At 62.6% G+C, this 21,291-nt stretch overlaps 1 protein-coding gene across 3 annotated transcripts; it reads right to left on the bottom strand.

The window, feature by feature from the left end:
* Positions 1-1,007: 1,007 nt before the first annotated feature.
* CAMK2B (calcium/calmodulin dependent protein kinase II beta) lies at positions 1,008-15,806 on the bottom strand. 3 transcript variants are annotated; one of them, XM_061443389.1, is made up of 18 exons: positions 15,758-15,806; positions 15,603-15,668; positions 14,044-14,116; positions 13,198-13,300; positions 12,765-12,848; positions 12,330-12,424; positions 12,034-12,156; positions 11,851-11,934; positions 10,925-10,967; positions 10,372-10,446; positions 8,846-8,886; positions 8,694-8,765; positions 6,847-6,891; positions 6,538-6,586; positions 3,976-4,051; positions 3,801-3,895; positions 2,499-2,737; positions 1,008-1,294 (listed from the first exon to the last, which is right to left on the bottom strand). In XM_061443389.1, exons 3-17 carry the CDS (start codon positions 14,068-14,070, stop codon positions 2,505-2,507), a joined length of 1,245 nt encoding a protein of 414 aa, XP_061299373.1. In that variant the 5' UTR covers positions 14,071-14,116; positions 15,603-15,668; positions 15,758-15,806; the 3' UTR covers positions 1,008-1,294; positions 2,499-2,504. The 3 variants fall into 3 exon arrangements, with proteins under 3 accessions (XP_061299373.1, XP_061299374.1, XP_061299372.1); XM_061443390.1 differs by lacking the exons at positions 1,008-1,294; positions 6,847-6,891 and adding an exon at positions 2,220-2,400; XM_061443388.1 differs by lacking the exons at positions 1,008-1,294; positions 15,603-15,668; positions 15,758-15,806 and adding exons at positions 2,220-2,400; positions 14,763-14,829.
* Between the last annotated feature and the right edge of the window lie 5,485 nt (positions 15,807-21,291).

Raw genomic sequence — 21,291 nt, 5'->3', positions numbered from 1 at the left:
GCCTGTGTCCCCCCCTTTGACCCAGTGAAACCAGCCCCAGGGCTGCGGTGCCTGCACCAGTGGGAGGGAAGCAGGGCCGGGGTGGGGGGGAGTCTCCTGCTTCCCGCCCCTACTCCCATCACCTCGGGGGGCTCCAGCAGCCCCCGCTGCCTCCTCTTCCTCCTGTGGAAGGGGGAAGAAAAGCTTTTGCTTGAGGTTGTCTCGTGGTCAGTGTTGCTGTCGTTCCCGGGCTGTTGCCCGCAGCGCCCAGGCAGGATAAAATTGTCTTTGGCACTTGTTGCCCCGCTCTGGCTCTCTCTGGGTGGGAATCATGGCATTAACCTTGGAAAAGCCCTTTAAGCTCATCCAGTCCAACCCTTACCCCAGCACGGCTGAGGCCACCACCAACCTATGGCACTGAGGCCTCGTCTCCATGGTGTGTGAACACCTAGAATGATAGAATAGTTAGGGTTGGAAAGGACCCCAAGATCATCCAGTTCCACCCCACCCTGCCCTGGGCAGGGACACCTCACACTAAACCATGGCACCCAAGGCTCTGTCCAGCCTGGCCTTGAACACCGCCAGGGATGGAGCATTCACAACCTCCCTGGGCAACCCATTCCAGTGCCTCACCACCCTCACAGTAAAGAACTTCTTCCTTAGATCCAATCTAAACTCCCCCTGTTTAAGTTTGAACCCATTACCCCTTGTCCTGTCACTACAGTCCCTAGTGAAGAGTCCCTTCCCAGCATCCCTATAGGCTCACTTTAGACACTGGAAGCTGCTTTGAGGTCTCCATGCACCTTCTCTTCTTGCAGGGACAGTGACTGCAGCCCTGCCCTGGGCAGCCTGTTCAATGCCTGAGCACCCTTTGGGGGAAAGAATTGTTCCTCAGCTCCATCTAAACCTGCCCTGGTGCAGCTTGAGGCTGTTTCCTCTTGTCCCATCCCTTGTTCCTTGGGAGCAGAACAAGGGCTCCATCCTGCTGCCTGGCAGTTGTAGGGAGCAGTAAGATCCCCCCTTATCCATTGTTTTTTCTCATAATTTATTTGCAGTTTTCCCGAGACAAAAACGAAATCCGAGGAATCTTTTACACTTACAAGGCTCAGAAAGAAAAGACGAAGGGTTTTGTTTGGTTGTTTTTTGGAGGGGGGCAGGAAATGGGTGGAAAAAGAATGAGAGAAAAAGGGGGAGAAGAGTCAAATTTGGCAACGATCCACCAGCATTCATGGGACAGAAACAGCTCAGCTCAGCTCCTCAACATACAGCGTTAGCGCCCGAGGGTTGCTCCCGCGCAAAGGGCATGCAGAAACGACTGATCAGGATTAAAAAAGAATCATCATCATCATCATTATCATAATAAATACCCCCCCCCCCAAGCCCAAACCAGCCCCCAGCAACACGGTGCCTCTGGATGTGGAGATGGGCCAACGGGAAGCGCATGGCCGAGCTGGGGAGTGCCCAGAGCCCCTCCCTGGGCAAGGGGAGGTCGGGGGTGCCGGGGTGTGTGTGTGTGTGTCCCCCTGAGAGGGGAAGGGGTGCGGGGAGGGGAGCGCTGCCCGGTGCCATGGGGGGACCCCCGGCGGAGCAGCCTGTGCCCCCTAAGAGACCCGTTCTCTTAGTCTAAAGTGCTTTCGATGCTGCGTCAGTGCTGGCTGGATCGCCCCGAGCCCCTGTCCCAGCCCTGGTACGTGGAACTCGCGCCCCCCCCACCACCCCCGCCCCCCCGAGCCCCGTCACCCCCACAAAACCCACCAGCACCCAGAGGTGCCTCTGTCACCGGGCAGGGGACACAGAGGTGGCTGCCAGAGGATCCCCCCCCAAAGGCACCCACCATATCCCCAGCGCCGGGACTTTGCTGGGGGAGTCCCTTGTGTGTGTGCCCCCCCCCCCCCCCCCCCCCCCAGCAGCCGGGGCCCCCCCATGGGAATTCAAAAATAAAGAGCTCTCTCTATGTACAGGGACGGGGAGAGCGAAAGCGGAGCCCAAAGAACAACATCCACCACCAGCAACAGCGACACGCCACAAGCACAGCCGGGGCCGGGGGGGCCGGGCAGGGACCCCCCTCCCCGCCACAGCCGGGAGACACCCCCAGGCGGAGACGGGCAGAGAGGGGGGTCTGGCCATGGGAGCGCCCCCCCCCCCCCCCCAAGTCCCCGCCTGGGCTGGATCTGGGGTGGGGGTTGGGGTTTCCCCCCCCACCTCTTTTTTTTTTTTTTCTCTTTTTGGGTTTTTTTGTGTGGTTTTTTTTTTTTGTCTTTTTGTTTTCTGCAAACACAGGCACTGGAGGGGAGGAGCGGGGCGGGGGGGGGGGACGGGGACAGGCATGCGGACGCGTGCTTCGGGGCCGCAGCTCCGGCTGCCGGCTCGGCTCCCATCGCCGGCTCCGTCAGGCTGGAACCAGGACAGCCACCGCCAGCTCTGCGGGGATGGGGGGGGTGAGGCCGAGCCGGGGCACCCCCGGTACCCTCCCGATGCCCCCCCCCCCCCCCCCCCCATCGCCCCGGCCCTGCTTTCACCTTCATTCACTGCAGCGGGGCGACCGGGGCCCCCGAGCCGTGGAAGTGGACGTTCTGCCACTTGCCGTCGCGGCGGTGCCACACGCGGGTCTCCTCGGACTGGCTGGTGCGGGGCCGGCCCTGGCCGTCGATGTACTGCGTGAGGCGGATGTAGGCGATGCAGGCGGCGTCCTCGCCGATGACGTGCACGTGCGGGTTCAGGATCGTCGTGTGGATGGGTTTGTTGTTCTTGGAGAGCACTGCGGGGCGGCCGCAGGGTCAGGGGTGGGCAGGGGAGGGAGCGGGGCAAGGGGGCAGCAGGATGGACGGGGCGGCCGTGCGGGCAGAGAGGGGTGGATGGGTGGACAGGCGGCCAACGCACAGGCAGGATGCTGCTGGCAGAGCTGGGTGATGGACACAGGCTGGAGCAGGCAGGGGCCAGGGAGAGGATGGGCAGAGGGACCAAGCAAGGGACTGGTGAGACACAGGCAGGGGCAGACAGGGCAGGGGATGGACAAGTCTGGTGGGCAGGGGGAGGGCTGGGGACAGGCGAGACAGGTGACAAGACAGGATGGACAGAGGGACAGGCAGGACAGGAGGATGGATGGGCAGGCATGCAGACAGGAGACAGGCAGGGAGATGGGGGGGATGGAAGGGGATGGGCTGGGCAAGGACAGGCAGGACATGGGCAGGGTAGGCAGGGCACAGGTAGGGGGGAGGCAGGGTGCAGGCACAGGCAGAGGGTAGGGTGCAAGGCAGAGGCAGGGAGCACACCAGGTGCAGGGCACAGGCAGGGTGCAAGCATGGTGCAAGCAGAGGGCAGGCAGGGAGAAGGCAGGAAGAAGGCAGGGTGCAGGGCACAGGCAGGGTGCAGGCAGTGAGAAGGCAGGGTGCAGGCAGGGTGCAGGGTGCAGGCAGGGGGCAGGGCACAGGCAGGGTGCAGGCAGAGGGCAGACAGGGTACAGGCAGGGAGAAGGCAGGGTGCAGGGCACACGCAGGGTGCAGGCAAAGTGCAGGGCACAGGCAGGGTGCAAGCTGGGTGCAGGCAGAGTGCAGGGTGCAGGCAGAGCGCAGGCAGGGTGCAGAGCACAGGCAGCATGCAAGCTGGGTGCAGAGCACAGGCAGGGTGCAGGGCACAGACAGGGTGCAGGCAGAGCACAGGCAGGGTGCAGGGCGCAGGCAGGTGCAGGCAGAGCACAGGCAGGGTGCAGGCAGGGTGCAGGGTGCAGGGCACAGGCAGGGTGCAGGGCGCAGGCAGGGTGCAAGCTGGGTGCAGAGCACAGGCAGAGTGCAGGCAGGGTGCAGGCAGCGCCAGGCACTCACAGTTCTCAAAGTAGAAGCGGTGAAAGTCCATCCCCTCCACCAGGTTGCCCAGAGCCTCGGGCTCGAAGGAGGTGAGCCCCGGGTCGCAGATCTTCCTGTGGAGCAGCCGTGGGGCAGCCGTGGGGCAGCAGCGGCCATGGCCCCCCCCCCCAACCCCCCCTGTGACCCCACTCACGCGTAGGCTTCGAAGTCTCCGTTGTTGACGGCCTCAATGAGCTGCTCTGTGATCTTGATGATCTCCTGCTTACGGGCTGGAGGGCCACCGGCACCATCACCACCCTGACCCCATGCCCTTCCCATCCCCCTCCCATCTTCAACCCTATTCCACCCTATCTCGTTCCCCTCCCCATCCCATCCCTATCTTTAACTCCATCCTTGTTCCCATCCCATCTCCATCCCATCATCCCTATCCCCATCCCATTCTGTCCCTTCCACAGGTGCCCTGTGCTGGAGGACTGGGGACAGACACAGACACTATGGGGGTGGTGACAGGGCCGGTGGGACAGAGACATATCCATGTCCTGGGAGATACTGGAATGGACACAGGGACATGGGACATGGTGAAGGGATACATGGGGAGAAGGGATGGGGAGACAGATGGTGGGGACAGATGGACCATGGGAACACACACAGGGACCTCCATGCACCCAGGGCCCTGCAGCTCTGCCCTGCCACACCAGAATCGGCCTCCCCATGGTCCTGTGCCCTTCCAGCACATCCCAGCACTGCCCAGTGCCATCCCAGTGCCCTTCCAGCACATCCCAGCACTGCCCAGTGCCATCCAGTGCCCTTCCAGCACATCCCAGCACCATCCCAGTGCCCTCACAGAACACTGAGGCGTCCCAGTATCCTCTGAGTGCCACCTCACCATGTACTCCCTGTACTTTTCAATGTCAACCCTGCATGTCCCACTATATCCCAGGGCCATTCCAGTGCATCCAGTTTCATACAAGTGTTTCCCAGTGATATCCCACTCTGTCTCAGTGTGATTCCAGTGCATCCCAGTGCATTACAATAAATCCCAGTTCCATGCAAGTGCATCACAACACATCCCAGTGCCATCCTATTGCATCCCAATGCATGCCAGGGCATCCAAAATGTCCCAGTTCCATCCTAGTGCAATCCCACTGCATTTCAGTGACACCCCAGTACATTCCAGTGCATTCCACTACATCTCACTCAGTTACACCCTGGAGTGTTCCGGTACCACTCCTGGGCATCTCGATACACCCCAGTTTCCAACAGCACATCTCAAGGCCATCCCAGTGCATTTCAATGCAATCCAGTGCCAGCCTACTGTGTCCCAGTGCCCTTCAAGCATTCCAGTTCATCCCATTTCCATTCCAGTGTCACACTGTTGAATCCCATCATCCTCCTATTGCATCCCAGTGCCAATCGACTGAGTCCCAGCATTATTCCAGTGGATCCCACTACATCCCAGTTCCATTCCAGTGCATTGCAGTACCATTCTACTGCATCCCAGTACACCCCAGTTCCAACAAGTGCATTCCACTGCTATACCAGTGCATTTCAATTCACCTCGGTACCATATCACTGTATCCCAGAGCCACCCCGGTCCATTTCTGGGTCACCCTCATGTGTTCCAGTGCCATTCCAATGCATCTCAGTGTGACTCCACTATATCCCAGTGTGTCCCAGCGCATCTTAATGCCACTCCTGGGCCACCCCAGTGTTTCCCAGTGCACCCCATGTCATTCCAGCACATTCCTACACAGCCTAGTTCCACCTCAGTTTGTTCCAGTGTCATCTTAGTGCATCCCAGTGTCATTCCAGCACAATTCCAACACAGCCCAATTCCATCCCAGTGTGTCCCACTACTACTGCAGAGCATATCTTTACACTCCACTCTGCCCCATGAATCTCAGTGATGTCCCACTGCATCTCAGTGCCAATCTGCTGAGTCCTAGTGCCATTCCAGTGCATCCCAATACGTCCCAGTACAGCCCAGTTCTAAAAAGTGCATCTCAATTAACCTTGGTACCATGCCACTGTAGGCCAGCATCGTCCCAGTGCATCCTGGTGCATGTCAGGCCATCCCAGTGACATTCCAGTACATCCCAGTGCACCCTCATGCACCTTGGTGCCATCCCAGTCTGTCCCCATGCCATTCCAGTGCATCCCAATCCACCCCAGTGCCATCTTACTGCATCCCAATGCATCCTAGTGCCATCCCAGTGCACCCACGCATCCCAGCGTCATCTCAGTGCATCCCAGTGCCATCTCAGTACACCTCAATGCATCCTAGTGCCAGCATCAGTACATCCCAGTACATCAGTGCATCTCAGTACATCCCAGGACATCCCAGTCAGTGCATCCCAGTGCCATCTCAGTGCATCCCAATGCATCCCAGCATCATCTCAGCGCATCCCAATTTATCCCAGTGTCATCCCAGTGCATTCCACCCCCCTCCCAGTGCCATCTCAGTGCATCCCAATGCATCCCAGTGCCATCTCAGCACATCCCAGCATCATCTCAGTGCATCCTAACGTATCCTAGTGCCACCCCAGTGCATTCCACCCGCCTCCCAGTGCATCCCAGTGCCATTCCCAGCATCCCAACGCATCCCGGTGCATCCCAGTGCAGACCAGCGCCACCTCGGTACATCCTAATGCATCTCAGTGCCATCTCAGTGCATCCCAATGTATCCTAGTGCCACTCCAGAGCACTCCAACCCCAGTGCATCTCAGTGCCAGCCCCCCAGCGCAGCCCCCATCACCTTTGGTGTCCTCATCCTCGATGGTGGTGTTGGTGCTATCGGACGACTCCTGCCAGCGGTGCCGGGGGAGAGACACAGACAGAGAGCAGGGTGAGGCCAGGCCCCACCGGGGATGGGGGGGAAGAGCCTGGCTGGGGCCCGGCCGGAGCCCGGTGACACCGGTTGTGCTGGGGACGAGCCGCCGCCGCCGTCACCCCCTCCCGCCCCGCGCCATGGCTGATGCTGGGGAGATGGAGGCGGAAAGCGGGGCCCAGACGGCCCCGGCGCTACCGGCTGTGGCGGGGGCGAGGGGAGGAGAGGCAGCAATACCTTAACGCCGTCCGCGGGGTTATGGATTACCGTAGTTTGAGGCTCCTATGGGAGAAGGGAGAGAGACAGAGGGGGGGGGGGGGGGGGGGGGAGGGTAGGAAAGGAAGGAAGCAAGAGCCCGGAGGGGGGACAACGGAATTGGGGGACGACGGAGCGAGCGGCACGCGGACAGGGGCGAAGAGAGACCCAGACCGGATTTGGGGAGGGCAGAGGGGGGAGAGAAGCAGAGAGTCATTAGTCCAGCGAAAGCCAAATGGTTTAATTCACAGAAAGACAGAGGCTGGGGGGAAAGAGCTGGGGCAGGGGGGAAGGACACAGCAAGAGGAGAAGCTGCAGGGTGGTGGTGGAGGGCAGCCCCGTGCCCATGTGCACTGCACTCCCTGTGCCGGCCGAGCAGCCTTCCGCCTGCTTCCCGCACTCACTGCCTGAGCTGGACATCCCCTTACCTGCAGCCTGCATCCCCCACAACAGCTCGGTGTCCCCATGCCCGTCTCCTGGAATCACGGCACCAGCTGGGCGTCCCCATGCCCATATTCCACATTCATGGTACCAACTGGGCATCCCTGTGCCTGCATCCTGCATCCACGTGCCCGTATCCTGGACTCAAGGTACCAATGGGCATCCCTGTGCCTGCATCCTGCATCCATGCGCCTGCATCCTGCATCCATGTGCCTGCATCCTGGACTCCCTGTGCCTGCATCCTGCATCCACGTGCCCATATCCTGGACTCAAGGTACCAATGGGCATCCTTGTGCCTGTAATCCTGCATCCCTGTGCCTGTATCCCATACCCACCTTGCTGTCCACGTGCTGGATCATCCCTGCACCCTGCTCCCGCTGTGACAGCCCCATCCCGTATTCCACACACACTTCACCATGCTCTGGTCCTCTGTGTCCTGCACCCACCTCGTGCCCAGTGGTGGGGTCCCCCCATGTCCATACCCTCTGTGACGGGTACCCCAGGGTGACATCTTGCCACCACTCCAGTGCCGCGGCAGGAGCACTCTGTGCTGTGTTCTGCACCCACCTCACTGTCTCCATTGTGGGGACACCCTTGTGCCCAGGTCAGGAACCCACCTTGTCCCATGGCAGGGCCATCAGGTGCCCATATCCTGCACCCATCTCACTGCACCCCCAGCAGGGGCACCCCCACGCCCATATCCTGCACCCACCTTATCTGTATGGCGAGGGCACCCCTGTGTCCGTATCCTGAACCCACGCTGTCCATGGCAGGGCTGGCTTGTGCCCGTATCCTGCACCCGTATCACAGGACACTCCTGGGTGCATCCTGCACCCACCTTGTCCACATGGCAGGGCTGTCCCTTGCCCGTATCCTGCACCCATGGTGGTGACACCCCCGTGCCTGTATCCTGCACCCGTGTCACAGGACACTCCTGTACCAACATCCTCGCACCCACCTTGTCCATGGCTGGGCTATCCCTTGGCCGTATCTTGCACCCATCTCGCTGCACCCATAGCAGGGGCACCCCTGTGCCCACATCCTGCACCCACCTTGTCCCATGTCAGGGCATCCCCGTGCCTGTATCCTGCACCCATCCCACTGCACCCATGGCGGGGGCACCCTGTGCCTGTATCCTGCACCTACCTTGTCCCATGGCGGGGGCACCCCTGTGCCTGTATCCTGCACCCACCTTATCCATGCTGCATGGGTGCCCCCATGTCCGTATCCTGCCTCCCCCTCTCCATCCTCATGCCCCCCCCTTCATCCCCAGCAACACCAGGGCCAGCCGGACAGACAGACGGACAGGGTGGGGGTGCCATGGCGATGGATGGGATGGGGTGGGATGATGGGATGGATCCAGGGTGGGGGGTCAGGGAAGCACCTACCAGTGCAGCGGGCGGGAGGGTCCCCTTGGGGCTAGTGACACCGGCGCTGCCTTTGGTGCTGTTGGTCTGAGGCTGAGGGAGGGGAGAGAGAGTTGGGGGGCTCAGTGGCCATTGGGGGGGTGACCCCCCCCGACCCCCCCCCAGCTGCTCACCTTCACACCATCCGCCTTCTTGTTCAGTAAGCTCTTAGCTGCTGCGGGGGGGGGGAAGAGCGTCAGAGGCCATCCCCCCCCCTCGGGGACAGGGGACACTGCATGTGTGTCCCCCCACCCTGAACCCCCACCCCTGGCCCCCCACCCTGATGCCCCCCCAATGTGCCAGCAGCAACCATCAACCCCGGTGTCGGGGAGGGGGAACATGCTGATGGGGGGGTGGCCCCATCCTGGGGTGTCCCCACATGAGCTGGGGGGGGGGTCCCCACCCTGGAGGCCCCCGCGGGGGCTGGCTTACCTTGGAGGAATGCAGAAAGGAAAGCGAGAGAGAGAGGAGGGGAGCGAGAGAGAAACGGGGGAAAAAAGGGGGGAAAAAAGGGAAAAACATAAAAAAAATCATAAAAAAGACGAGTTGAGTGCAGGGGGGCAGGGGGTGGCAGGGTGGCCCCTGTGCCCCACCGTGCTACCCTGGAGGGAGACGAGGACGGACGAGGAGCATCTCTCACTGCTGTCACTGCTGTCACTGCTATCGCGAGCTCTGCCAGTGGGTATGGGGGGGACAGGAGGGGGTCACAAGTGGCCTCGGGGGGGGCTGGTGTCACCTTGAGCATCCTCATTGCTCCGCCAAGCTTGGGGACCCCCCCGCTGGTGTCACAGCGCTGGGGGGTGCTGGGGGGTGACACGTCCGGTGACAGCAGGGTGACAGGCATCAGCCCCCAATATGGGGCAGACTAATGGGGGGGGGGGGGGGCACGACACCCCTGCCCCCCCCTTTGGTGGAGCCGTGTCCCCATGGGGGTCCCTGTCGGGGTGTCCCCAAGGGTCCTGGTCCCTCCTCAGGAAGCAGGCGGGCGCTGAGAGGTGGGGGTTTAAACCAGAGCCGAACTGGGGGGGCCGGGGGGGGGTACCCCGGGGGTGGGGGGGGGTGGGGGGGGCAGATGGAGCCCTTTGGAGGAAAGGGGGGCCCGGTTTAACACCCGCCGAGTGTTTCGCGGCGCCACGAACACCGGCTGCAGCTCTCAGGAAGCCATGCGGGGGGGGCACGTGCTGGGGGGGGCCATGGGGCATGCAGCTGGTTTCTTCCCTCCATGCAGCACCGTGTCTCCCCATGCAGCATCTCCCCATGCATCTGGGGGGGGGGTACCCTAAATTATCTCCACCTCCCCCCCCCCCCCCCCCCCCCCGCAATGTCCCCATTGCTGACCCTAACCCCGTGCATGTCCCGTCCTCCCCCCGGGGGGAACCACAGAGCAGGGCACAGGCACCCAAGCAGCGATGGGGGAGCACAGGGTGTGACAAGGGGGGGGCACAGTGGAATCTCTGTCCCCATAGGGGTGATGCGGGGTGGGGGGGGGGGGGCGATGCAGTGCGGGGGGGGGGCCATGCATGCGCTCCGATTTCCGAGGAGGGCACCCGAAACCCGTTGGGGGGGGTGAGGAAGAGGATGGGGGGGGGGGTGAAGGACACAGAGACCAAGCGGGGCCGGGTTGGGGGGGGCCGGGCGGGCCCTTTGCGGACGCGTCTACCTTGTTCCACCAGCCCCAGGGGGGCCCCGGCGGCGGCCGCCGACATGGTCGGAGGAGCGGTGGTCTGTCTGCCCACTGCCGGCAGCGGCACGGAGAGGAGAGAACGGAGCGGAGCTCCCGTTAGGAACGGGCCGGGGGGGGGCGCTGAGGGGGGGGGCGCAGCCGGGACCCCCGCTTCCCACCCCAGCAACGGCACCAACGGGGCCGGGCCCTGCTGCTGCTCCCCTCACGCACCCTGTGCCCCCCCCCCCCCCCGGCCTCTACCGGTCACTGCGGGGGGGGGGGGGGGGGACACGGGAGCGGGCACTACCTGCTGCTGTGTGCGGGGGGGGGGGGGGCCGCGTCCTGCCCCCCCCTTGGCTACCGCACGCCCCGTCCTCGGCGACAGGGGAAAAAACGGGGGGGGGAGGGGGTGTCAAAGGGGGGGGTTGGGGGGGGGTAAAGAGAGAAAGACAGCGACAGAGAGAGGGGGCGGGGGCACCAGCCTCGGCGGGGGCTGCGGGCGGGGGGGCTGCGGCCCCGGCTCACCCCGGCAGCGGGAGCCCCCCCTTACCTGAAAAGTTCCTCGTGGCCAACATGGTGGTGAGGATGGCGCCCTGCGGGGGGGGGCACAGAGAGAGAGCTGCGTGGGGCCGTGGGAGGGGACCGTGGGGTCTGGGAAGGGGCCATGGGGTAGGGGTGCAGGAGGGTGCAGGATAGGGCCATGGGGTGCAGGATGGGGCTGTGAGTTGTGGGGTGCAGGAGGGGGCTGTGGGGTCCGGGAAGGGGCCATGGGGTAGGGGTGCAGGAGGGTGCAGGATAGGGCCATGGGGTGCAGGATGGGGCTGTGGGTTGTAGGAGGGGGCTGTGGGGTCTGGGAAGGGGCCATGGGGTAGGGGTGCAGGAGGGTGCAGGATAGGGCCATGGGGTGCAGGATGGGGCTGTGGGTTGTGGGGTGCAGGAGGGGGCTGTGGGGTCCGGGAAGGGGCCATGGGGTAGGGGTGCAGGAGGGTGCAGGATGGGGCCATGGGGTGCAGGATGGGGCTGTGAGTTCTGGGGTGCAGGAGGGGGCTGTGGGGTCTGGGAAGGGGCCATGGGGTAGGGGTGCAGGAGGGTGCAGGATAGGGCCATGGGGTGCAGGATGGGGCCTTGGGTTGGGGATGCAGGATGGGGCCATGGGGTGCAGGATGGGGTTGTGGGGTGCAGGATGGGGCTGTGGGGTCCGGGAGGGGGCCATGGGGTAGGGGTGCAGGAGGGTGCAGGATAGGGCCATGGGGTGCAGGATGGGGCCTTGGGTTGGGGATGCAGGATGGGGCCATGGGGTGCAGGATGGGATTGTGGGGTGCAGGATGGGGCTGTGGGGTCCGGGAGGGGGCCATGGGGTGGGGGTGCAGGAGGGTGCAGGATGGGGCCATGGCACTGTCAGAATGGGGCTGTGCCGGTGGGAACGTGCTGGGATGGGCCCGTGTCCGGGGGGGGGTCACTCTGGGGGGGTCTCACCTTGAGCTTCCTCCGGGCATTGAACTTTTTCAGACACTCGACCGTCTCCTGCCTGTGCATCATGGAGGCCACGGTGGAGCGTTGCTGTGGGGACAGGGGGGTCAGCGCCAGCGCCCCGGCAGTGGGGGGGGACAGAGACCCACGCCGGGGTGGGGCACAGCGGGGCAGAGGCTGGACACTTACGCAGACCCACGGGTGCTTGAGGGCCTCGTGCGCTGTGATGCGCTTGGCCGGGTTGATGGTCAGCATCTGGTTGATGAGGTTTTTCGCTTCGGGGGTGACCGTGTCCCACTCGGGTGAAGGGAACTGGGGGGGGACAGACACACAAGGGGACAGCAGGGGGTGAGGCTGGGGAGGGACAGCCCCACGGTGCCTCGCTGCACACCCCCAGCCCACCAGGGGAGAAGTGGCCCAAAGCCTTTCCCCAGGCTCTGTCCCTCAGTAGGTTCCACGGTCAACCCCCGGCACCGGTGACTTACATCGTAGGCACCGGCCTTGATCTGTTGGTAGAGTTTGTGCTGGTCCTCGTCCCAGAAGGGCGGGTACCCCACCAGCAGGATGTAGAGGATGACGCCTGCGCAAGGGACAGAGGCATCAGGGCCAGGGCACGCGGCTGGGGTGGAGGCAGGATAGGTCCAGGGATGGGACCAGGATGAAGGGGACGGGACCAGGATGAAGGGGACGGGACCAGGATGGGGACAGGATGAAGACTGCGATAGGGCTGGGACAGGAACTGGGCTGGGGGGACATAAAATCAGGATAGGGAACAGGGTGAAACTGGGATGGGAATAGGATGGAGCCAGGAAGGTGATAGGATTGGGGCTGGGTGCGGATCAGGATGTGACCAGGAGGGGGATCGGGGAGGCACCAGGCAGGGATCAGGTGGGGATCAGGCAGGGACAGGGATCACCTACCGCATGCCCAGATGTCCACAGGTTTGCCGTAGGCCTCTTTGCGCAGGACTTCAGGGGAGAGGTATCCCGGTGTGCCCGCAAAGCCTGGACGGGAGATGGGCAGGAGCTGAGCCATGGCAGCATGGATGGGACAGGACAGGACAGGACAGGACAGTGACAGGACACGGGCACAAATGGGGACAGGGACAGGAGCAGGGACACAAACGGGGGGGGACAGGAGCACGGACATGGACAGGGATAGGGACAGGACAGGGACAGGATAGGGACACGGACACGACTGGAATACGGACACAGGGACAGGATGCAGTGGGCATTGGACTGGTGCACAGGGATGGAGCAGGGATGTGCTGGGCACAGGGTAGAGACAAGGTGGATACTGGGGGATACAGGGGACATGGGGGGACACAGGGGCAGGGGCACTCGTGGCACTCACCGAACCAGGCCTGCTGATCCCCCTGCACCTCGATGGCGAGGCCGAAGTCGGCCAGTTTCACTGCAGCCCCTTTGCACTTGCTGGCCAGGAGCAGGTTCTCCGGCTGCGAAGCCAGCACCAGGTATGGGCAGCACCGGGTGCAGGCAGCACCAGGTATGGGCAGAACCGGGTATGGGCAGCACTGGGTGCAGGCAGCACCAGGTATGGGCAGAACCGGGTATGGGCAGCACTGGGTGCAGGCAGCACCAGGTATGGGCAGAACCGGGTATGGGCAGCACTGGGTGCAGGCAGCACCAGGTATGGGCAGCACCGGGTATGGGCAGCACTGGGTGCAGGCAGCACCAGGTATGGGCAGCACCGGGTATGGGCAGCACCGGGTACAGGCACCACCAGGTACAGGCACCACCAGGTATGGGCAGCACCAGGTATGGGCAGCCCTGGGTATGGGCAGTGCCAGGTATGGGCAGTGCCAGGTATGGGCAGCACCAAGTACAGGCAGTGCCAGGTATGGGTAGCACTGGGTACGGGCAGTGCTGGGTATGGGCAGAGAGGGAGAAGAGGACATGGGAGGAAGTAGAGGGGCTTTGCAGCCACCATGGAGCGGGTCCTGCCCCGGGGGGGTCTGTCCCCCGTACCCCAACAGGTTGAGCCCCCCTCGTGAGGAGCCATCATGGGGGGGTCACATGCACCCCAGAAAGGGGTCCAGATGAGGGGAGCCTCATCCCCAGGGGCAGCTCAGTGACACCCCCCCCCCCAGACCCAGGGGCTTGGGAACCCACCGAGCCAGGGCCCCCCCACCCAAGGGACCCCTTGCAGAGGGGCAGACGGACGGATGGGGGGGCTCACCTTGAGGTCCCTGTGGACGACCCCCATCTGGTGACAGTGGAGGACGGCCTCCAGGATCTGCTGGATGCAGTGGCTGCGTGCAAATGGGGGGGGGTGGGGGGGGTCAGGGACACGCTGCCCCCCCCACCTCCTGCACCCCTCCTGCCCCCCCAAACCAGCCCCTGGCCCCGCTGCGCCTTGGGGTGACCCCTACAGAAACATCAGTATCTCATATTGGGGGGGTGCTGAGCTTGGCACCCCCCAAACCTCTGCCTGGGGGGGGGTCACTGCCTGGGGGGACACCCCTGGGTGCCCCTCAGGGGGTGCCCCCATCTTAGCATGGAGCTATGGGGGTCACCCTCCTGGTGCTGCTGTGCCGCCCCCCAGCCCTGCTGCCTCTCGGGACCCCCAGACAGGACTCACAGGGGAGGGACGGGGGATGCGGGCAGGGTGGATGGAGACGAGACAAGAAAGAGGGAAGGAGCGGGGGGATGAGAGGCTGGAATGGGGGTGAAGTTGGGGGGGCCCTCGCCCGGCTGTGGGGTGCTGGGGCATGGGGGGGGGGGGGGGGCAACCTCCCTGCAAGGGGGTGGCAAAAAAAAGTGTGTGGGGGGATGACAGAAAAAGGAGGGAGGAGAGAGCCCCAGAGCGGGGTCCCCGTGAGGGCAGCGGGGCCGGGAAGCACAGATGCTCCGGCAGGCGGGGGGCACGGCCCCCCCGGCCCCCCCCGTTATACTGACCTGCGGCTCCCTCTGCACAGGGGCAAAGTGATGGGTGGGAGAAACGCGCTAATAGCTCATGGACACAGTGACTGCAAAACAAAACGGGGGGCGGGGGGCGGGGGGGCGGGATGGCGGGGGGGGGAGGGAGGGATGGGGGTGAAGGGGAGGGATGGGGGAATAGGTGGGAGGGGTTAGGATGGGGATAAAGGGGTGGGATGGGAGAGGAATGGGACAGGAGTGGGGGGCAGGAGGACAGAGGGGCAGGTTGGGGGGGCAGCAGGAGGTAAAACAGAGGGAAGGGGGTGCCGGGGGGGGGGCAGCGAGCACAGGGGCAGCAGTGGGACAGACGGACACATGGACGGACACACGGACACGCACAGAGCCCGAGCGACGCGTGATGGGAGACAGGGAGGGATGGGGGGGACAGGGGAGGACGGATGGAAAGGGGGGGGGTGGGATGGGGACAGGGTGGGGCGGAGATGGGGGAACGAGAGAGGGGGGGAGAAACAATGTTGTGAAAGCCCAGAGACCACGGGGACGGGCACACGGTGGCACACAGGGCACTGGGGGCCTGGCACCGGCATGGGGGGGGCCCTGGGGGCCCCCCACCAGCCACCAGCCACTCCCCACACACGGCGGGGGTGGGACATGGGGGGGGCCCACTGAGCACCCAGCAGCAGGACGGAGCCGGGGGGGGCGCAGGGTAAGAACCACCCCCCCCACACTGGGTGCCCCCCTGCCTGCCTCGCTGGAGCTGCCCCATCCATGCAGCCCCCCCTGGGGGGGGGGGGGGGTGGGGTGGCACTGGGGGTGTCCAGGGGGGGTTTAGGGGGGTCTGGGTGGGGGCGCGGGGCTCACCTGGCATCGGCTTCACTGTAGTATTCCCGCGCCACGATGTCCTCGAAGAGCTCACCCCCGGTCACCCTGAAACACACGGAGCCAGCGCTGTCACCACCGGGGCATGGCCCCCCCCCTCCCCCCGGGACCCCCCCGGTACCCCCGGCCACACTCACAGGTCGAAGACGAGGTAATGGAAACCCTCCTCCGAGATGCTGTCGTGGAGCCGCACTGCAGGGACAGGGATGGGCACAGGGATGGGCACGGGGGCAGGAGCCCACACGCGGGTCTGTGGCGTGCACCTAGAGCCAGCGCGTGCCAGCACCCAACAGGGACCCAAGGCGGGGACCCCCTGTGTCCCAGGGGCACCCAGGGCTGAGACACCCCCCCCCCCCCATGTCCCCAGGGGCACCCCGCACACCGGGGGGTCCCCGCAGTGCCCGCTCACCGATGTTGGAGTGCTTCAGCAGCCGGCAGATCCGGGCCTCGCGCTCCAGCTTCTGGTGGTCTGAGAGGAGAGGGGTGAGGCAGAGCCCTGGCACCCCAAGAGCACCCAAGCCCCGGACACCCACCACCTGCACCCCCAGGTCCCCATCCGGAGCAGCCACACGTGAACACACGTGGCTCTGTGGGTGCAGGTGGCTGTGGGCGTGCACCATATATAGGTGCACATGTGTGCAGGTGTGCGGTTGTGCGTGCTGATGCAGCTGCGATGTGGTTGTGCATGTATGGATGCGTGTGCACGTGTGTGGCTGTGCATGCGGGCAGTTGTGTGTACATGTGTGCAGTTGCGGGTGTGGATGTAGGTGGGGTTGTCAACGCATGTACACGTGTACAGGTGTGCTGTGTGAGGCTGTACTTGGGTGGATGGGTGAACCTGTGTGTGGCTGTACATACACGCACATGTGTACCTATGTGTGGCAGTACATGTGTGAGGCAGTACATCAATGTGGTCACGCTTGTGTGCACACGTGTATCTTTAGGTGTAGCTGTACCTGTGTACGGGTGTACACCCGTGTGGCTGTACCCCTGTGTATGTGTACCCATGTGTGTGTATTCACGTGCATGTACCTGTGTGCCGGGCAGGGCGGTGAGGGTGCACACATGTGCGGGTGTACATACATGTGTGTAACCATGGTCGCACATACAGCTCACACGTGTGCACACACACGGAGCATCACAGACACGACATGCACACATATGTGCACACGCACACACACAGCAAACACACATCCATGGCCCAGTACACACATGTGTGCACGCATAGAGCACACGTACACAGCCGGCTAACGTGTGCACACACGTCACACACCTGCACACACGCACCCCATGACACACTACAGGCACACATCCTGCTCATGCATGTGCACATACCCCCCATGTACAGTGCACATGCCTGTACACGTTGCACATGTTGCTCGCACATGTGCACACACACACTTGTGCACTCTCCATGTGTGTGCACCCCTGAACAGTCATGTGCACACACACGTGCACACACATGTACACATCGCACATACATGTGCACACACACTGTGCACACGCACACACTGCTCACACCCATGTGCACCCCCCATTCCACTCACTCCTGGGCATGCACACACACCTCTGCACATAGCACACGCATGTACACACACACATGTATGCACATACACATGCATGTACACACACATGTACACACACGTGTATGCACATACACATGCATGTACACACACGTACACACACACGTACACACGTAGGCATTCACATGTACACACGTACACACACGCATGTACACACACACATGTACACACCCATGGACAACACACACGTACACACACACAAGTACACACTCATACACACACAAGCACACACACATGTATACACACATGTAAACACACACAAGTACACACACATACACACATGTACACACACATGTACACAAAACAAGTACACACACACATGTACACACACATGTACAACACACACAAGCATGTACACACACACATGTACACACACAAGTACACATACACACATACACACACGTACACACACACACATGTACACACACATACACACACACGTACACACACACAAGTACACAAACACATGTACACACACATACACACATGTACACACCTACGCACGTACACACACGTACACACACACATACAAGTACACACGCACATGTACACACATACAAACACAAGTACACACAAGTACACACACATGTACACACACAAAGTACACGCACAAGTACATACAAACGTACACACACACGTACACACATGTACACACACGTACACACACACGTACACACACACGTACACACGTACACACACATGTACACACACATACACACACATGTACACACACACACATACACAAGTACACACATGTACACACACACGTACACACACACGTGTACACACACACAAGTATAAACACACACACAGAGCTCACACGCATGCACAACCCCTGTGGTGGCGTGGGGACCCTGTGGGGCAGCAGGAAGGAACGGGAAGGGCCAGAGCCAGCCCCATGGAGCACCCAGCAACCTCCCAGCACCACGGTACCAGGGGTGTGACGGGTACCAGGGGTGTGATGGGTGCCCCGGGTGTGATGGGTACCAGGGGTGTGATGGGTACCACGGGGTGATGGGTGCCCCAGGTGTGACGGGTACCAGGGGTGTGACGGGTGCCCTGGGTGTGATGGGTTCCAGGGGTGTGATGGGTGCCCCGGGTGTGATGGGTACCCCGGGTGTGATGGGTACCAGGGGTGTGATGGGTACCACGGGGTGATGGGTGCCCCGGTTGTGACGGGTACCAGGGGTGTGATGGGTACCAGGGGTGTGATGGGTACCACAGGTGTGATGGGTGCCCCAGGTGTGACGGGTACCAGGGGTGTGATGGGTGCCCTGGGTGTGATGGGTGCCAGGGGTGTGACGGGTACCAGGGGTGTGACGGGTGCCCCCGGGTGTGATGGGTACCAGGGGTGTGACGGGTACCAGGGGTGTGATGGGTGCCCCAGGTGTGACGGGTACCAGGGGTGTGATGGGTGCCCCGTGTGTGACGGGTACCAGGGGTGTGATGGGTGCCCCGGATGTGATGGGTACCAGGGGGTGTGATGGGTGCCCTGGGTCTGATGGGTACCACGGGTGTGATGGGTGCCCCGGGTACCAGGGGTGTGATGGGTGCCCTGGGTGTGATGGGTACCAGGGGTGTGATGGGTGCCCCGTGTGTGATGGGTACCAGGGGTTTGACGGGTACCAGGGGTGTGACGGGTGCCCTGGGTGTGACGGGTACCAGGGGTGTGACGGGTACCATGGGTGTGATGGATACCAGGGGTGTGATGGGTGCCCCAGATGTGACGGGTACCAGGGGTGTGATGGGTGCCACGGGTGTGATAGGTACCAGGGGTGTGATGGGTACCACGGGTGTGATGGGTGCCCCGGGTGTTATGGGTACTGGGGTGTGATGGGTGCCACAGGTGTGACGGGTGCCACAGGTGTGATGGGTACCAGGGGTGTGATGGGTGCCATGGATGTGACGGGTAACACAGGTGTGATGGGTACCAGGGGTGTGATGGGTGCCATGGATGTGACGGGTAACACAGGTGTGATGGGTACCAGGGGTGTGATGGGTGCCACAGGTGTGATGGGTACCAAAGGTGTGATGGGTGCCATGGATGTGACGGGTAACACAGGTGTGATGGGTACCAGGGGTGTGATGGGTGCCAGGGGTGTGATGGGTGCCAGGGGTGTGATGGGTTTCCCGGGTGTGATGGGTGCCGCAGGTGTGACGGGTACCAGGGATGTGATGGGTGCCAGGGGTGTGATGGGTGCCCCGGGCATGCCGCACATCCCCATGGGCACTCGGGGGAGTGCCCGGGGGCTCCTACCTCTGGCCGAGAGCTTTTTGGTGTTGATGATCTTGGCGGCGTACTCATGGCCGGTGCAGAGCTTGACACAGCGCCGGACCACCGAGAAGGCGCCCCTGGGGGGGGGGGGGGGGGGGGCAGGGATGGCCTCAGCCCCCCCCGACCCCCAAACCCGGCTCCCCCCCGTGACTCAGCACCCAGGAACGGGGCTGCACTGCCCGTGACTCAGCAGCAGGGGGTGAACCCGGCACCGGGGGGGGAGGGGGACACGGACCTTGACACCGAGGCCCCGTGGATGGGAGGTGCTGCAGGGGAATGGGGAGGGAGGGAGGGAAGGAGAGCGTGGCAGGGGCCGGGGCAGCACCACGGCGGGGAGGGGGCGCGGGAAGGATCCGGCACCGGCAGCCTGTTGCCATGGGGACAGCGGGTGGCCCGGATGGTGGCGATGGCCGTGGTGGGGATGGTGGTGATGATCGTGGTGATGGGGATGATGGGGATGGTGGCAGCAGTGGTGGTGATGGGGGTGATGGGGGTGATGAGGGTGGTGGAGATGCTGATGGGGCTGATGGGGACGATGGAGACGATGATGAGGATGATGGAGATTATGATGATGAGGATGATGGAGATTATGATGATGAGGATGATGGAGTGATAGAAATTATGATGGGGGTGATGGTGGTGGTGGAGACGGTGATGGCAATGATGGTGATGATGTGGATGGTGATGATGAGGATGATGGGGATGAGAATTGTGGAAATGATGGGGTGATGATGATGGTGATGGTGGGAATGATGGGGATGATAGCGGTGAAGGTGATGATGGGGATGATGGGGACGGTGGGGATGATGGTGATGGTGGGATGATGGGGATGATAGTGGTGAAGGTGATGATGGGGATGATGGGGATGGTGGGGATGATGGTGATGGTTGAGATGATGGAGATGGTTGTGATGATGGAGATGGTTGTGATGATGGAGATGGTTGTGATGATGGAGGGGATGGGGATGACTGAGATGAGGATGGGGATGATGGAGATGATGAGGATGGGGATGATGGAGATGATGAGGATGGGGATGATGGAGATGACGGATGGGGATGATGGAGATGATGGGGATGATGGAGAGGATGGGCATGATGTAGATGATAGGGATGGGGATGACTGAGATGATGGGGATGATGGAGATGATGGGGATGATGGAGATGATGGGCATGATGGGGATGATGGGCATGATGGGGATGATGGGCATGATGGGGATGATAGGGAAGGGGATGATACAGATGATGGGGAAGGGGATGATGGAGATGATGGGGAAGGGGATGATGGAGATGATGGGGAAGGGGATGATGGAGATGATGGGAAAGGGGATGATGGAGATGATGGGAAAGGGGATGATGGAGATGTTGGGGATGATAGGGAAGTGGATGATGGAGATGATGCGGATGGGGATGATAGTGGTTATGGTGGTGATGATGGCAGTGAGCACAGGGCCTGGCTGCAGGCACACTGGGGCACAGCGAGGCAGCAGCTACCCCAGGGATGGGGACATTGTGCCTATGCCCAGCAGCAGCACCTGCTCACCCACAGCCATTCCTGGTGCCACCAGTGCCTGTGCTCCCTCAGCACCACTGTACCTGCTGTCCCCTGCCCATCCCCTGCCTGTCCCTAAGGCAGCAGTGCCCCCTCTACGCCTGCACTCCGCAGTCCCATGCCAAGGTCCCATGGGGACACTTGGACCCTGTCCACCCCCTGTGCCCCAGGTCTCCCCCCCATGGCCATGGGATGAGAGGGACCCGTCACACCACATCCCCTCCCCACAGGGCCCCGGGGGGGGTGTTCCAGCTCCCCCCCCCCA

This window comes from Pezoporus flaviventris, unplaced genomic scaffold, assembly GCF_033815535.1.
Source record: "Pezoporus flaviventris isolate CSIRO_AGI_PZ_B2104156 unplaced genomic scaffold, CSIRO_AGI_Pfla_v1 ptg000353l, whole genome shotgun sequence".
In the NCBI taxonomy this organism is placed as follows: Eukaryota; Metazoa; Chordata; class Aves; order Psittaciformes; family Psittacidae; genus Pezoporus; species Pezoporus flaviventris.
This window is presented reverse-complemented; position numbering and strand designations above follow the sequence as displayed.

Coding starts and splice junctions, on each gene's coding strand:
- CAMK2B (XM_061443389.1), bottom strand. CDS start 14,070: ATGGGGGTCGTCCACAGGGACCTCAAG. Junction 8,766..8,845: donor AGAAGGCGGATGGTGTGAAG/GTGAGCAGCTGG, acceptor CCCCTCCCTCAG/CCTCAGACCAACAGCACCAA. Junction 4,052..6,537: donor CGAGGATGAGGACACCAAAG/GTGATGGGGGCT, acceptor GTGGCCCTCCAG/CCCGTAAGCAGGAGATCATC.